This window comes from Sinocyclocheilus anshuiensis, unplaced genomic scaffold (genome assembly GCF_001515605.1).
Source record: "Sinocyclocheilus anshuiensis isolate Anshui unplaced genomic scaffold, SAMN03320099.WGS_v1.1 scaffold421, whole genome shotgun sequence".
Classification (NCBI taxonomy): domain Eukaryota; kingdom Metazoa; phylum Chordata; class Actinopteri; order Cypriniformes; family Cyprinidae; genus Sinocyclocheilus; species Sinocyclocheilus anshuiensis.
Genome location: NW_015540859.1, coordinates 530227 through 545627, shown reverse-complemented (window position 1 = coordinate 545627; position 15401 = coordinate 530227). Strand labels below are relative to the sequence as shown.

The 15401-nt window shown below is 35.0% G+C and overlaps 1 protein-coding gene across 1 annotated transcript in view; it reads left to right on the top strand.

Annotated features, from left to right (window-relative positions):
* LOC107687946 (collagen alpha-1(XII) chain-like) overlaps positions 1-15401 on the top strand; it is a 78368-nt gene that overhangs the window by 28833 nt on the left and 34134 nt on the right. Inside the window, exons 21-30 of the mRNA XM_016485440.1 lie at positions 312-454; positions 790-919; positions 3112-3248; positions 4386-4521; positions 4632-4768; positions 8440-8569; positions 8676-8815; positions 13307-13439; positions 13552-13572; positions 13678-13817. Coding sequence (XP_016340926.1) covers positions 312-454; positions 790-919; positions 3112-3248; positions 4386-4521; positions 4632-4768; positions 8440-8569; positions 8676-8815; positions 13307-13439; positions 13552-13572; positions 13678-13817 — 1247 coding nt within the window. The remainder of the gene's footprint in view (positions 1-311; positions 455-789; positions 920-3111; positions 3249-4385; positions 4522-4631; positions 4769-8439; positions 8570-8675; positions 8816-13306; positions 13440-13551; positions 13573-13677; positions 13818-15401) is intronic.

The window sequence follows — 15401 nt, the reverse complement described above, 5'->3', positions numbered from 1 at the left end:
ATATATATAAAAAAAATAATGACACCATTATAATGACTCCCATGACCCAGGGTGCAGAAAACAAAATATAGCGTCCATTAACATGTTAAAAAAAAATATCAGTAATAATAATAAGGTCAATAATCATCTCTAGATCACTGTGCAACTCTAAAACTCTAAAATAACTCTAAAATTACTATATAATTTACAGAATTTAAGGACAATGTTTACCAAATTCAGATTTGCTCAGAAACAGCCCTGATGTGAGTCTAATGTTGGAGTATGTGAGGGGTCAAAGGTTAAACCCTAATCACCATCATTACCCCTCACAGGAGGAGGTCCCGAGCCACCCACTGATCTAACGACCTCAGAAGTGACCCATTACTCCTTCCGCGCCACCTGGGTTGCCCCTGATGGACCCGTGGAGAAGTACAGAATAGAGTATGTGAGCATCGCAGGAGGAGAACCACAAAAGGTATGAACACTTCACATGTTTGAAAAGCATCACAACTACTATTGCCCATTGTTAGGGTTATTAAACCCTAAGTATTAAACTTAAGTGTGCGATTCATTTAAAACTATTTACGCACTGCACATTAACAGCAAGAAAGAGCAAAGAAAGACAAAGTGTGGCTTGAGGCATTTCATGCTGAGCCAAAACTAGATTTCTTCAGAAGTCTGGAAGTCCGGAAACAGTCTGGAAAGTCTAACTTTGATTTGACCTAGAAGTGATTCATTTTGTTTTCTTTGCAAACACAGTCATGTCCTATACTTGTGAGTTCTCACTTTAATTCTGTTCGTCTGTTGCAGTTGCTTGTCGACGGGACGGTGACGACTGTGGTCTTGGAGAATCTCACTCCGCTGACGGAGTACATCGTGAAGGTTCACTCAGTGGTGGGAGAGGACAGCAGCGACCCCCTCAAAGGCTCAGAGACGACATGTAAGTGAGCATTTACCCACAATTCACTCATCACCAGAACAGCCAGAGCCAATTCCTCAACAATATGTATCTGAACACCAAAAAAAAATCATTTTTTATTTGCACATTTGATAAATGCAATTGTTTTAGAAGTACATACATGAGGATATGGTTCTGCACTTCTCTATACAATGGTAATACAGTTTATTGCATTGTAATACTTTGTTTTTTGGACATTTTACATGGTAATGCTATGATATTCTTAAAAATTCCTTGGAGTACCATGGAAATACCATGGTATTTGAGGACAGCAATCATTCAATACCAGTGATATTACAGTCTGACCACCACGGTACTGCCACAATACAGAGTTAGACACTTTTGTAAGTATTGTATCATACAATACATGGGTGAATCTCACAAAAACATGTCTAATTAAAAAAAAAAAAAATAATAAATTAATTAACATTTTTATTCAGCAAGGATGCATTAATTGATCAAAAGTTACAGTAAAGACATTTATAATGTTACAGAAGATTTCTATGCCCAATAAATGCTGTTCTTTTGACATTTCTATTTATCAAAGAATCCTGAAGAATAAAATGTGTCAGTTTCTACAAAAATATGAAGCAGCACAACCGTTTACAACATTGATAATAATTGGAAATGTTTCTTGAGCAAAAAATCACAATTTCTGAAGGATCATGTGACACTGAAGACTGGCTAAACAGCTCAAATCTGTCAACAACTATGACATACTGTAGCAGAAAGAGGAAATGGAAAGCATTTTTGGAGATATTGTAGATACCACAGGTGGTAGGTCTACATTTATTGGGTTCAAAAACGTCCTTTATATTACAGTGTTTGTAAAATAACAGCTCATTAGTGCTTTGGGGTTTGTTAGCACAGTTCCTCTTTGCAAGTATTTCACAAAGTGAGAAGATCCAGAGGTCTCGACTTCAGTTCTGGCTTGAATCTGATGTCCACAGGGTTTGTCTGACAGAGCAGATGTTTCAATATTGTTCCTCCATTTTTTCATTAGAAAATAAAAGAATATGCTTAGAGTTTTTGTTATAGTTGGTAGATACTGTCATAATGTCTTCACTGCAAAAAATATTTTCTTCTTCTTCTTTTTTTCTTACTCTTTTTGTCTTATTTTTTTGCCTTATTTTCCAGTTCGATCTATCTAAACATTCTTGAGAAGCAAAATTAAGCCTTGTTTTCTGAAAAAATGTCTCAAAATGAAGTGGGTTTATGCTTAAAACAAGAACAAATGTCTGCCAACAGGGTAGGAAATTTATTTGTCCTTGTTTTAAACAAAAATTAAATTTATACAGGTAATATAATAGGTAGTAAGTAAAATATCTTGATTTAGGAATGTTTAGATATGTGTTCTGGAAAACGAAACAAAAATAATTTTTGCACTGGGATTCAGAATTTAATATCTCAGTCAAGACAAGACTAAAATCATAATTTCTACCATTATATATAAATCTAAAGGATTTATAGATATTTTAAAGGTATTTGTGCTAAAACTGTCCTGCTAAAAAGACCAGCAAATGTTGTTTTGGATACTAATCCCCTGCATTTCTGCCCCCTTTTTCTTAAATAGCTTAACATCAACATCCCATCAAAATGAACCCTATTTACTTTTTGGCCATGATTCTTCATGGTATTCTAAACTTTTTTACTCTTGTTACAAATGTAACTCTCTTATTCTCTGTGGCCGTGAGAACTTTGTTCAGCCTAGTGTTATTTTAGCATTAGTATTTATTTGTTTGTTTGTTTGTAAGAGTTTTACTTATAGTTAATGTAATAACTCTGGTTCAGCATCCATATCATTCATAAACTATCTTAGAAATTCAAGCTGGCCCAACCTGGTCTTTTCAGCAGTGGCGTAAAAAAACATTCCATTATGTTCCCTTGAACAAGTCCACCATCCCTTTCATTTGTGATGTGGTTGACTTTCACAGATGCGTGTGAAAGGAACAGTTACTGACGTCCAGCTGAAGAAACTTCGTCCCAACACGGCCTTCAGAGTTTCCGTCTTCGCCCTGTTCGGCGATTTTGCCAGTGAACCTCTCTCTGATCGGGGGGTGACCCGTAGGTGGCACTAGGGCTTTCTTCCCCTCAGCAGGGATGTTTAGCACATCTATCTGATTCTCATCGTTTTTTTTTTCGTTTTTTTTTCTATATCTCTCCCTTATCTGTAGTGCCTATTCCTCCGTCCGGTGAGTTGAGGATCACAGACGTTACCCACAGCACCATGCAGCTGGACTGGGATCCATCGCCCGGTGCCGTTCGTAAATACATAATCACTTACAAGCCAGAGGATGGAGAGTCGAAGGAGGTAAAGTCAAGCTCATCAGCTTTTGGTGACATTTGCCCATCCTGGCAAATCACTGAATAGGCCATTCATTTGGTGATTATATGTATGAGTATGTGAAGGGAACTGATTGTGTTCAGAAAAGTTACACTGGCATTTTCTTACCTTCTTATGATGTCTAAAAGTAGTTCTGACAGAGCAGATGTTTCAATATTGTTCCTCCATTTTTTCATTAGAAAATAAAAGAATATGCTTAGAGTTTTTGTTATAGTTGGTAGATACTGTCATAATGTCTTCACTGCAAAAAATATTTTCTTCTTCTTCTTTTTTTCTTACTCTTTTTGTCTTATTTTTTTGCCTTATTTTCCAGTTCGATCTATCTAAACATTCTTGAGAAGCAAAATTAAGCCTTGTTTTCTGAAAAAATGTCTCAAAATTAAGTGGGTTTATGCTTAAAACAAGAACAAATGTCTGCCAACAGGGTAGGAAATTTATTTGTCCTTGTTTTAAACAAAAATTAAATTTATACAGGTAATATAATAGGTAGTAAGTAAAATATCTTGATTTAGGAATGTTTAGATATGTGTTCTGGAAAACGAAACAAAAATAATTTTTGCACTGGGATTCAGAATTTAATATCTCAGTCAAGACAAGACTAAAATCATAATTTCTACCATTATATATAAATCTAAAGGATTTATAGATATTTTAAAGGTATTTGTGCTAAAACTGTCCTGCTAAAAAGACCAGCAAATGTTGTTTTGGATATTAATCCCCTGCATTTCTGCCCCCTTTTTCTTAAATAGCTTAACATCAACATCCCATCAAAATGAACCCTATTTACTTTTTGGCCATGATTCTTCATGGTATTCTAAACTTTTTTACTCTTGTTACAAATGTAACTCTCTTATTCTCTGTGGCCGTGAGAACTTTGTTCAGCCTAGTGTTATTTTAGCATTAGTATTTATTTGTTTGTTTGTTTGTAAGAGTTTTACTTATAGTTAATGTAATAACTCTGGTTCAGCATCCATATCATTCATAAACTATCTTAGAAATTCAAGCTGGCCCAACCTGGTCTTTTCAGCAGTGGCGTAAAAAAACATTCCATTATGTTCCCTTGAACAAGTCCACCATCCCTTTCATTTGTGATGTGGTTGACTTTCACAGATGCGTGTGAAAGGAACAGTTACTGACGTCCAGCTGAAGAAACTTCGTCCCAACACGGCCTTCAGAGTTTCCGTCTTCGCCCTGTTCGGCGATTTTGCCAGTGAACCTCTCTCTGATCGGGGGGTGACCCGTAGGTGGCACTAGGGCTTTCTTCCCCTCAGCAGGGATGTTTAGCACATCTATCTGATTCTCATCGTTTTTTTTTTCGTTTTTTTTTCTATATCTCTCCCTTATCTGTAGTGCCTATTCCTCCGTCCGGTGAGTTGAGGATCACAGACGTTACCCACAGCACCATGCAGCTGGACTGGGATCCATCGCCCGGTGCCGTTCGTAAATACATAATCACTTACAAGCCAGAGGATGGAGAGTCGAAGGAGGTAAAGTCAAGCTCATCAGCTTTTGGTGACATTTGCCCATCCTGGCAAATCACTGAATAGGCCATTCATTTGGTGATTATATGTATGAGTATGTGAAGGGAACTGATTGTGTTCAGAAAAGTTACACTGGCATTTTCTTACCTTCTTATGATGTCTAAAAGTAGTTTATAAGTGCAGCGCTGCTTGGCGTACGTTGGAAACTGGGGTAAACTGACACATGCTGTCAGAGATTTGCATTTTCATTCAGCCCATCTGCCGTTTTTGTTCAGACCAATTGTATATAACATACATAATCAGAAATGTGATGTTTATCCTTTCATAAAGCTGTCATAAACACAAACACATTTTGTGTTACTCGAACTGTAAAGTTGTTTCAGTCATAGTTTTTTAATGATTTTATGACACTTTACAAGTGTTACAGCAATGCTACCTAAACAACAGAATATCCTAATTGACTACAGCTGCTGATTCCAATAATTTTTCTAGAAAAATCACAGGTCTCTTTGAACATATAACCACTGAAAGCAGAAGGTTCTCAAAGGAAACACAATCACAAGCGGGGTTTTAGAGGTCTGATAGTAAAAGTAATTTGCACTTGTAATGTTTATGGTTTTTTGACAATCATATCACACCGGCCACAACGAAAAGCTCCGAGATGTGTTGAGTAGTGCTGCATTTGGGAATAATTGTGTGCACAGCTTATCAGCTGTTGAACAACAATCTTGTTTTCAAATGTGCAAAGCCTTCCTGGGTCACTGTGGAAGCCTTCCTGTGGAAAGATTCCTGTCTGTTTACACAATGCGTCCAGGCAGACAACCAAGAAAGAGACTCATGTTGATGAATTTGGGACCTTTTAACATATCAGCAATAACGTTACACAAGTCAGTGGAGACGGCAGCTGCCGAGAGAGTACAGCTGCTCTCCAGAGCTTCAGTTACGGCGATCATCTACCAAAGATTGCGAGAACAGACAGACGATAAAAAAAAATGGAGTTTTGAGTGGCACACAGCAATCCGGTGCTTTGGGATGTGTATTTTATGGGTGGGATTTTTTTCCTATGATTTTTTTCTTTTTGAACTCTCAGTGGCAGTTTTGGACTCAGCTTTTCTCCACATCCTGAAGTATTAATCATGACTCAGTTCTGCTCATAACTCTTCGTTCTGGGATGAAAAGATGAAACAAACATGCACACAAATGTGGGTCCAGGTGGATGGAAGCCTGAGAAGCCCGACAGATGGCGGCAGCTCCTGTTACCTGACACTGGATCAAAGATCAGGTCTAATTCTGCAGGAACTTAAAGTGATTTTATATGTATTGAGGCTTTGTTGTTTCTCTCAACGTCAACCCCTCTCTAGCACAAATGCATCACATGTTAGGGTGGCCATCCATCTGGTTTTAGGTAGGACAGTCTGGTTTTGAAATACCAGGTTTTGTTCCTGAATGATTCAGTGTTTTTGAATGAATTGGGCGAGTCAATGATTCAATAAGCCATTTATAAAGATAGCTGCATACTAGTATAGTGCTCTTACTATTTTTAGCATTTTTATAGCATAAATATGTATATGTATATCTAAATATATATATTTATATAGCATAAATCTTGCTGGATCTGTCCGCTGCTTTTGACACGGTTAACCACCAGATCCTCCTGTCAACCCTATTGGCAAAGGGCATCTCAGGAACCACACTCCAGTGGTTTGAGTCTTATCTCTCAGATAAGTCCTTCAAGATATCTTGGAGAGGTAAATAAAAAAACGTGCCCCTTTTAGACTTGCACTCTATTTATTTACTAACTGCTTGTTTTCTTAAAAAAAAAAACTTTTTTGCATTCTATTTGTTTTCTTTTTATTTATTTAACAATTATAATTCTGACTTTCTGACTTCTGATTAACAAAAGCAAAAAAGGCCTCTAACACTAGCTTGCTCTATTCTTTTTCTATTCTATCGGTTACGGAAGGAGACTCACACAGAGGATTAGAAAAATACAATGTTACTTTATTTTCAGCAAGTGAAGCAGAGGGTACGGGCAGGTGAGTATAAAGTAAGTTCGGAAGTCCTTTGGGAAGATGAGGAAAGATAACTCTAGTAATGGGGATTCCCAGGAGATCGTGGAAGTGAGACAGAGGATAGCACACACCTCAGACGATGAGTGACGGGGTATCCACGGAGCAAGGGACTGGAACGAACACTGGAGGAAACACTAGAGAAAACACAGGAGGTAAGTACAACTGGTAGGTAAGTCTTTCAATGACTCTCACGGATATCATAGAGAGAGAGAGTCCACTTCGTTGGAACGAGATCGGACACTGGAGTGGTGTGAGGTGTGTGCTTATGAATGGGAGCTGAGGGTGATTGTTGATCCGTGACAGGTGCGTGTGATCAGAACTCAGGTGATGGTGTTCGCTGTGATTGTGAGGTGGCTGAGCCTGGCCGATCTGAGACACTATCTGTTTTCTTTTTATTTATTATATGATTAAAAAAAAACCTTGCTACGTGTACTGCATTAAGCTAACTGAGACTTGTTATAGCACTTGCATATCATTGCTCTTTTGTTGATTTTGATTGCTTCCATTGTCTTCATTTGTAAGTCGCTTTGGATAAAAGCGTCTGCTAAATGTCTAAATATAAATGTAAATAGCAATAGAATAGAATGCTAAGAAGAGTAGAATGCTAATACTGTACATGGTTCTGATATCAGCTTGCTTCATTCCTGAATGAATCAGCTCTTTTGAACAAATCAGTTGAAAGTGACTCGCTCATTAAGGCTTGTCACCACCAACTGGTGGTTTTTGTTTCATATTTAAAGTATGATGTCATAGTTTTATATTCAATATACTTTATATTTAACACGTTCATCTCCTAACAGTATTTATGCAATTGTAACAGCAGTGTAAATGCATTTGTGGCATCTCTGAGCTGCATTAAACAGTCTGCGTAAATACATCTAAATGCCACTTCAGATGCAGCTTGTGTGCAAAGTGCAAAGATGGATTTTGTTCAATACATGAAATATGACGCATACATTTAAAACAAATTAAAAACAAAATAAAACTAAAAAGTAGGATTTACAACAATTACTCGGAAATTGTTAATAATTGCACAAATAATTATGAAGAAATGGCAAGTAACACAATGGATTAAACATGAAATTTTACAAGAAACAAACTGAAATCTGTGCACAATTTTATTTCCAACTTCAAAAATATAATATATTTATATTATATATTTATTTATATAATAATATATAATAAAGTAATATTTTTTTTTACAAGTAAGTGATTACAGGTGATCTGGATTACTTCAGATCCCAGTAACTAGATATTAAAATACTCATAATCAGATTACAGTTCCATTTTTATTGATTACATGATTGCATGTTATTAACACAATGGCAGTAAAGTGTTAATAATTTACTGATAAAAGAAATCTAAAAGTAATCAATAAGTAGTCAGATCACATTACCTAAATTGTGTAATCTAATAGATTATATTGCTGACTACACTTTACGCAGTGTCCTTTGGAATCAGTAAAAGATTCTAATTTGTAAGTAATCTACGAATCTGTCAACTAACTGCCAATGTTAACCAGCCAAACCTTGACCTCCTGATGCCGCCAAGTCTTTTTGCTGTGTATTGTGTGGCCATAACTGTATTTCTCATGTTTCAATTTAGCTTGAAGTTGACGGAGATGTAATGTCTAGAGGACTGGATAATCTCATTTCCCAAACGGAATACGATGTGGCTGTCACTCCTGTGTATGATTCTGGGACCGGAAACCCAATGCTTAACCAAGCCATTACAGGTAACGGGCATGGGGTCCATTATCTATGAATAACCTCTGTAAATTGAAATAACACTTGACTGCTAAATGTTTCAAGTGCTTAATTGTAACCTGAAACTCATTCTAGACGTTGTCCCTGCCCCGAAGAATTTGAGGTTCTCTCAAGTGACCCAGACCAGTTTCAGGGCTCACTGGGAGCACGGCGCTCCTGATGTCTCCCTCTACCGCGTCGGCTGGACCAAGAGTGGAGAGAACAACTTTCAATATGTAAGACATCATAGTTTAAACATGAGGTCTGCTTCATCAAGTTGATTTGACTTCAACTGTGTATTTACTCTCCTTCCCATAAAACATAAATATTACATGCATACATTACACTCAGAGGTATAAAGTAGTATAGAGTAATAGTACTGTTCTGGGAATATATATCTGTACTTGTACTCAGTTACATTCACAAAGTAAAAATAATAATTTTTACTCCATTGTAATTTCACGTAGAAAGTACAAAGTACAAAGTACACATCATATGAATTTTTCTAGTTATTTAAAAATAAAAATTGTATTTTTCTTTATCCTGATGTAGTTTTGAAAGACGAGGGTGAGAAAATGGTGACAAAAAGTTCATTTTTGTGTGAACTAGTCTTTTCAGACTCTGAAGTCTGAACTACAGTAATAAAATGTTTTATAATAATCATAATAACCATTGCTGTAGATAGATGAACTTGAGTCGAGTGTGAACACGGTTCATGATTAGGCTTGATTATTAAAAATCACTATTTCCAAATGTCAAACCACTGTACTATTATCGGCTGCTAATTTTAGCTGAAAGTTACAGGTAAAATGTTTAAGGGTACTGGGTCGACTTTAACATCTGCTGTGTCCTGGAGTTGTACATAATCAAAACAATGAGAAAATCATGATTTTTGGCAGGACAAATTTTTGAAAAATACTATAAATACTAAAAATGCCTCATAAATACCGAAATGAGAAAATCTCTTGTTTTCAAGTCAATTAAAAAAGCTAAGAATGTTTAAAAGTTAAAAGTGTTTAATTTCTTAACTTTTAAGTACAATTAAATGTGGATACTTAAAAAAAAAACACTTGGTGTTATTTTAGCATAATTGAGATACTGTTTTTTATTAACAATTTTATAAATATTGTAAATATATATATATATATATATATATATATATTTACAATATTTATAAAATTGTTAATAAAAAACAGTATCTCAATTATGCTAAAATAACACCAAGTGTTTTTTTTTTAAGTATCCACATTTAATTGTACTTAAAAGTTAAGAAATTAAACACTTTTAACTTTTAAACATTCTTAGCTTTTTTAATTGACTTGAAAACAAGAGATTTTCTCATTTCGGTATTTATGAGGCATTTTTAGTATTTATAGTATTTTTCAAAAATTTGTCCTGCCAAAAATCATGATTTTCTCATTGTTTTGATTATGTACAACTCCAGGACACAGCAGATGTTAAAGTCGACCCAGTACCCTTAAACATTTTACCTGTAACTTTCAGCTAAAATTAGCAGCCGATAATAGTACAGTGGTTTGACATTTGGAAATAGTGATTTTTAATAATCAAGCCTAATCATGAACCGTGTTCACACTCGACTCAAGTTCATCTATCTACAGCAATGGTTATTATGATTATTATAAAACATTTTATTACTGTAGTTCAGACTTCAGAGTCTGAAAAGACTAGTTCACACAAAAATGAACTTTTTGTCACCATTTTCTCACCCTCGTCTTTCAAAACTACATCAGGATAAAGAAAAATACAATTTTTATTTTTAAATAACTAGAAAAATTCATATGATGTGTACTTTGTACTTTGTACTTTCTACGTGAAATTACAATGGAGTAAAAATTATTATTTTTACTTTGTGAATGTAACTGAGTACAAGTACAGATATATATTCCCAGAACAGTACTATTACTCTATACTACTTTATACCTCTGAGTGTAATGTATGCATGTAATATTTATGTTTTATGGGAAGGAGAGTAAATACACAGTTGAAGTCAAATCAACTTGATGAAGCAGACCTCATGTTTAAACTATGATGTCTTACATATTGAAAGTTGTTCTCTCCACTCTTGGTCCAGCCGACGCGGTAGAGGGAGACATCAGGAGCGCCGTGCTCCCAGTGAGCCCTGAAACTGGTCTGGGTCACTTGAGAGAACCTCAAATTCTTCGGGGCAGGGACAACGTCTAGAATGAGTTTCAGGTTACAATTAAGCACTTGAAACATTTAGCAGTCAAGTGTTATTTCAATTTAATATTAAAATAATTAAAATACTCATAATCAGATTACAGTTCCATTTTTATTGATTGCATGATTGCATGTTATTAACACAATGGCAGTAAAGTGTTAATAATTTATTGATAAAAGAAATCTAAAAGTAATCAATAAGTAGTCAGATCACATTACCTAAATTGTGTAATCTAATAGATTATATTGCTGACTACACTTTACGCAGTGTCCTTTGGAATCAGTAAAAGATTCTAATTTGTAAGTAATCTACGAATCTGTCAACTAACTGCCAATGTTAACCAGCCAAACCTTGACCTCCTGATGCCGCCAAGTCTTTTTGCTGTGTATTGTGTGGCCATAACTGTATTTCTCATGTTTCAATTTAGCTTGAAGTTGACGGAGATGTAATGTCTAGAGGACTGGATAATCTCATTTCCCAAACGGAATACGATGTGGCTGTCACTCCTGTGTATGATTCTGGGACCGGAAACCCAATGCTTAACCAAGCCATTACAGGTAACGGGCATGGGGTCCATTATCTATGAATAACCTCTGTAAATTGAAATAACACTTGACTGCTAAATGTTTCAAGTGCTTAATTGTAACCTGAAACTCATTCTAGACGTTGTCCCTGCCCCGAAGAATTTGAGGTTCTCTCAAGTGACCCAGACCAGTTTCAGGGCTCACTGGGAGCACGGCGCTCCTGATGTCTCCCTCTACCGCGTCGGCTGGACCAAGAGTGGAGAGAACAACTTTCAATATGTAAGACATCATAGTTTAAACATGAGGTCTGCTTCATCAAGTTGATTTGACTTCAACTGTGTATTTACTCTCCTTCCCATAAAACATAAATATTACATGCATACGTTACACTCAGAGGTATAAAGTAGTATAGAGTAATAGTACTGTTCTGGGAATATATATCTGTACTTGTACTCAGTTACATTCACAAAGTAAAAATAATAATTTTTACTCCATTGTAATTTCACGTAGAAAGTACAAAGTACAAAGTACACATCATATGAATTTTTCTAGTTATTTAAAAATAAAAATTGTATTTTTCTTTATCCTGATGTAGTTTTGAAAGACGAGGGTGAGAAAATGGTGACAAAAAGTTCATTTTTGTGTGAACTAGTCTTTTCAGACTCTGAAGTCTGAACTACAGTAATAAAATGTTTTATAATAATCATAATAACCATTGCTGTAGATAGATGAACTTGAGTCGAGTGTGAACACGGTTCATGATTAGGCTTGATTATTAAAAATCACTATTTCCAAATGTCAAACCACTGTACTATTATCGGTTGCTAATTTTAGCTGAAAGTTACAGGTAAAATGTTTAAGGGTACTGGGTCGACTTTAACATCTGCTGTGTCCTGGAGTTGTACATAATCAAAACAATGAGAAAATCATGATTTTTGGCAGGACAAATTTTTGAAAAATACTATAAATACTAAAAATGCCTCATAAATACCGAAATGAGAAAATCTCTTGTTTTCAAGTCAATTAAAAAAGCTAAGAATGTTTAAAAGTTAAAAGTGTTTAATTTCTTAACTTTTAAGTACAATTAAATGTGGATACTTAAAAAAAAAACACTTGGTGTTATTTTAGCATAATTGAGATACTGTTTTTTATTAACAATTTTATAAATATTGTAAATATATATATATATATATATATATATATATTTACAATATTTATAAAATTGTTAATAAAAAACAGTATCTCAATTATGCTAAAATAACACCAAGTGTTTTTTTTTTAAGTATCCACATTTAAAGAATTTTATAGTATGTGTATAGTGCAACAGCAAATAACTTTTTTACATTTTAGAGAAGTCAAGTTGAGATACTGACAGGACCACATGGAGATGCCAAAAAAACCCTAAATCAATCGCCTGCTGACTGCATATATCTACTACAGTACACAATCCATTCCGTATAACTAAACACAGCAACATAAACATGACAAATCAAAACATTATTGTGAATGTGTGTGGAAACAATGTGAATGTACGGAAATGTCTGTGCCTGTGCATAAATACAATGTGCGATCAGTGCGTCAAGAGCAGTCATACACGCATTATTATAACGGACTCACGTGTGCTTACTGTACGACTCCTGTACGCCACCGCAATCGTCTTTACCTTGATTGCAGTCTTCATTTCACTTCACTTATATATATATAATGTATGTATGTATTTTATTTAATGTAATGAACTGTTTTTTTAAGTGCTCAGTAAATACTTTTGTAAAAAAGTAAAAAAAAAAATTAAAAAAAAAGACAATGTCTGTCCTGTAAATTTTTTACATAGTAACTTGTACTTTTAGTTTCTCAGTACTTTTTACACCCCTGCATGCAATAGTGATTGTTAGTGTCTGGCAATAGTAACTAGCAGTACTGTTATTTGTGTCTCAGTATTGGTAAATGTTAATTGCACATTTAACTGCTGTCCAGTATGTAGCTAATACCACTGTCTTCCTCAGGATATCCTGAGCAGCGAGGACACCACTCTCCTTCTGGAGAACCTGGAGCCAGACACCCTCTATGATGTTTCTGTCACTGCCATTTACCCCGATGAATCTGAGAGCGAAGATCTTCTGGGCAGCCAACGCACATGTAAGAAACCCCGAAATCCAAATTATAGACTTTTTCCATTTACTGCACTTTGGACACCACATGTGCATTTGACAAACTCTCACTCTTTCCCTCTCTACCCCGCTGACTGCAGTGTCCAAGGTTATTACACCCGGTGAGTGGTGTTTTTAAGATACATGACATTTAACATTTGGATTGCATATGGATATAAGGATGTGTTAGAACACAAACCTGAAATATCAAATGTTGTTTCTTATAGCTCCTAGTGGACCTCCTCAGAACCTCCAGGTGTTCAATGCGACTACCACCTCCCTCACCACCAAGTGGGATCACGCTCCTGGACGAGTGCAGAACTACAGGATCACCTACGTACCGGTTGCAGGAGGAAGATCACAGTCGGTAAAGAACATTTAAATTTGGACTGCTTCCCAATGTGATTTATTATAACAATGTTATGGACCCTGAAATAGTTTTGAACCAATGTCTGATCCAATGCAAAACAAATCTGTTGGTTTCATCTTGTGTAAACATGTATACAATTACCTAGCTAAAGACTCTTCATGCATTCACTATTAGCGATGTGACTAAAATGTAAGACTTTTACCCATTTTGGATAGATTAGTAAAATAAGAGAGTTGATGCTTGTGGGTAGTTGATGTCCGTGAGCATTTTTATCAACATTAAGAATATAAGATAAATAATTTATATCAATGTTCACAGTTTATCACCATTTTAATCACCCTTTTGGCTTTAACTAGTTTTAAATGTCATATGTGACAGAGTACTGATATTACATTTAGCCTTTTTAATTTTATTAGATAGTCAATTAATGAAGATGTAAAAACTGCATGCACATTGCCGTTCAAAACGTTTCGGTCAGTAAGATTTATACATTTATTTATTTGAAAGAAATGAATTATTTTACTTAGCATGGATGCATTAAATTCATCAAATGTGACAGTAAAGACATTTATAACATTTTTTTCTATTCATCAAAGAATCCTTAAAAAATCAGGGTATCCACAAAAATATGAAGCAGCACAACTGTTTTCAACACTGATAATAATAATCATGTTTCTTGATTATTAGAATGATTTCTGAAGGATCACGTGATGCTGAAGACTGATGCTGAAAATTCAGCTTTGCATCACAGGAATAAATTACATATAAATTAAAGTATATTCAAATAGAAAACAGATCTTTTAAATTGTAATAATAAATCACAATATTGTTATTACCGTATTTTTGATCAAATAAATGCAGCCCTGGTGATCATACGAAAGTTCTTTCAAAAAATTCTTACTGACCCCAAACCTTTGAAAGATAACATAATATATTTCTGTTAACTTAGATCTGTAGTTTGCATTATGTCTTTAGATTAATGCCATCACTGTAAAGCACAGGAATATATTTAATCTAAACAATTTATTGTTTTATTGCCCTTATATTTCATATGAAGTGCCGCACTGGCTGGAAATATCTGAAAGTGCATTTAATATTCCCTACAGGTTGCTGTTTTTGGTTTAGCTGGTCCAACTAAGAGTGCAAATCTTAGGCGGTTTAAGATGTTTTTGTCTGCAGAATCAACTATCATCTTATTATTTTCCATGTTTTCATGGTATCTGAATGGGTGCAGAGGTGTTGTTTTTCTATATTTAAGTTATTGCAGTAACTTTTCCAGCTTCTGTTTTCTTCATCAAGAAGGCAGATTTACATTGGCAGCAGTCATAGGAATAACAGCATAAAACTAAACACTGAAAAACAGTCCTTTCTGCAATCGTACAGTATTTGTGATGTGTTGTTCCTGACATTATCCAGCACTGCTGAAAATTACTTAAGCTTATTTAAAGGAATCATTTGGGCTAAAAAAAACTCTGACAAGCTGTTGATTACCACAGAAAATTACTCATCCTTCTCTTTGTTGACAAAAAACAAAAATACAGTTTAGAGTAATAAAAATGCATGTAATGCATGTAGTGTGTA